The sequence below is a fragment of the Garra rufa genome, chromosome 1, assembly GCF_049309525.1.
Source record: "Garra rufa chromosome 1, GarRuf1.0, whole genome shotgun sequence".
Taxonomy (NCBI): domain Eukaryota; kingdom Metazoa; phylum Chordata; class Actinopteri; order Cypriniformes; family Cyprinidae; genus Garra; species Garra rufa.
In genome coordinates, this window is record NC_133361.1 from 16,268,480 (window position 1) to 16,270,297 (window position 1,818).

A 1,818-nucleotide genomic window follows, 5' to 3' on the forward strand; every position below is an offset into this window, starting at 1 on the left:
CTAATTAAGTTAGAAACATCCTAGCAACTTGTTAGTCAGGTTAGAAACATGCTAGCCTCTTGCTAATCATGTTAGAAATATGCTGGAAACATACTAGCAACGTTTTAATCATGTTGGAAACATGCTAGCAACCAACTAATCATGATATAAACATGCTAGAAACAGACTTGCAACTTGTTAATAATGCGTTACCAACTTGCTAATGTTACAAACATGTTAATGGCATGCTAATAACTTGTCAATCATGCTAAAAAATGTTAGCAACTTGCTAATGACATGCTAATAATGCAAGTAACATGTTAATTATGCTAGAAACATGCTAGCAACTTGTTAGAAACTTGTTAATGACATGTTAGTAACTTGCTAAGCATGTTAGAAACATTTTAATCATGCTAGAAACATGTTAATCATCTAATCTATCTATATAACGTTACAGTGCCTTGTTTACAGCTGTTCAAGCTAGGCTTTCTCAAGCCAACCTAAAGTTTGTCTTGACAAACTTGATCTAGTTGCAAGTTTGTCATGCAATTCTGAGAAAAACAGTCAAAATTGTGAGTTTATATAAATATAACTAATTCATATTTAGTTTTGTGACCACAAACTATTAAAAATAATTGTCAGATTTGTTGAGTCAAAAAGTATTTACATTAAAAATCCACATGCCAAATCAAAACATAAAAAAATGAGTTTGTAGTGTGGGTTTAACTATATTCATGCCAATAAGTCTTGAGTAAAAATCTTGATTTGATTGTGAAAGTTGCACAACCTCGCACACAATAAAGGTCCATAAGCATGTTTTTTTTCTCGTTGAGCGTTTGTCCCGTGGCGCCGTCCGCAGCTGATTTGTGTTCAGCGGGACCTCATTTGCTGGCGGCCCCCCGTCAGGCTTTAATACGCCTCTCAAATCCTCCGCAGGCCTCCTGCAGCGAGACTCTGACCCCATTCCTGCGCCGTGCTTCAGCCGCTGCTCATTACAGTCTGACAGGAGCCCATGCTCACACATGATCAGAGCGTTTTTTTCTGTAGCAGGGTTTAATCGTCCTTGGAGGGTTGTTTTGGGGACGTTTTCCAAGAAATTTATCTTTATTATTGTTCACATTTAGGGTTGGTGACGTGAAACACTAGTAATAAAGTTGAGCAGTCTCCTCCGCTCTGCAAGACTGCGTTTATTTGCTTAAAATGCAGTAAAAATTGTGAAATATTATTACAAATTTAATAACCATTTTCTATGTGAATATATGTTAAAATGTAATTTATTCCTGTGGTGCAAAGCTGAATTTTCTACCTTCAGAAATGTCAAAATCTGCTCATTTATTATAATGGTTTGCCATTTGGCAAATGTAACAGCTAATTAGTATAAGGACCGTTATCGTACTGCAGTTTTCTGGAAAGGCGACTCCCTCTCCAGTCACAGGAAGCCAGATATTGACTTCCTGTTTTGTGGTTTGAGCTCTTCCTGCTTCAGAAGCTCAGAAGGGTTTGTTGAGAGCGAATGGGTGGTGCGTTTTTCCGCTTTGAGGCATTTATAGCTGCTCGGTTGGTAAAACCAACTAATGATTAGCAAACGCTTTAAAGATGGTCAAGTTAACAGAATCAATCAAGCTCGAGTTTGTTTGGGTTCTCAAACGCTCTTGTCGTGCTTGAGTCAACAGTTTAAGTTCAAGAAGAAATGTTTGTTTTTAAATTCGTCAATGTATTGTAATCTGCTTCTAAAACTACTTCTACAGTATTTGATTGATAGTAAATAATTTCACAGACAAGTTGTCAAAAAAACTATCTATCTATATCTATATTTATCTATATATCTATCTATATCTA

The 1,818-nt window shown here is 36.3% G+C and overlaps 1 protein-coding gene across 1 annotated transcript in view; it reads right to left on the reverse strand.

Annotated features, from left to right (window-relative positions):
• Positions 1–1,408: 1,408 nt before the first annotated feature.
• LOC141290479 (myosin-9-like) overlaps positions 1,409–1,818 on the reverse strand; it is a 56,713-nt gene continuing 56,303 nt past the window's right edge. Inside the window, exon 26 of the mRNA XM_073822640.1 lies at positions 1,409–1,550. Within this exon, the coding sequence (XP_073678741.1) occupies positions 1,409–1,550 (142 nt within the window). The remainder of the gene's footprint in view (positions 1,551–1,818) is intronic.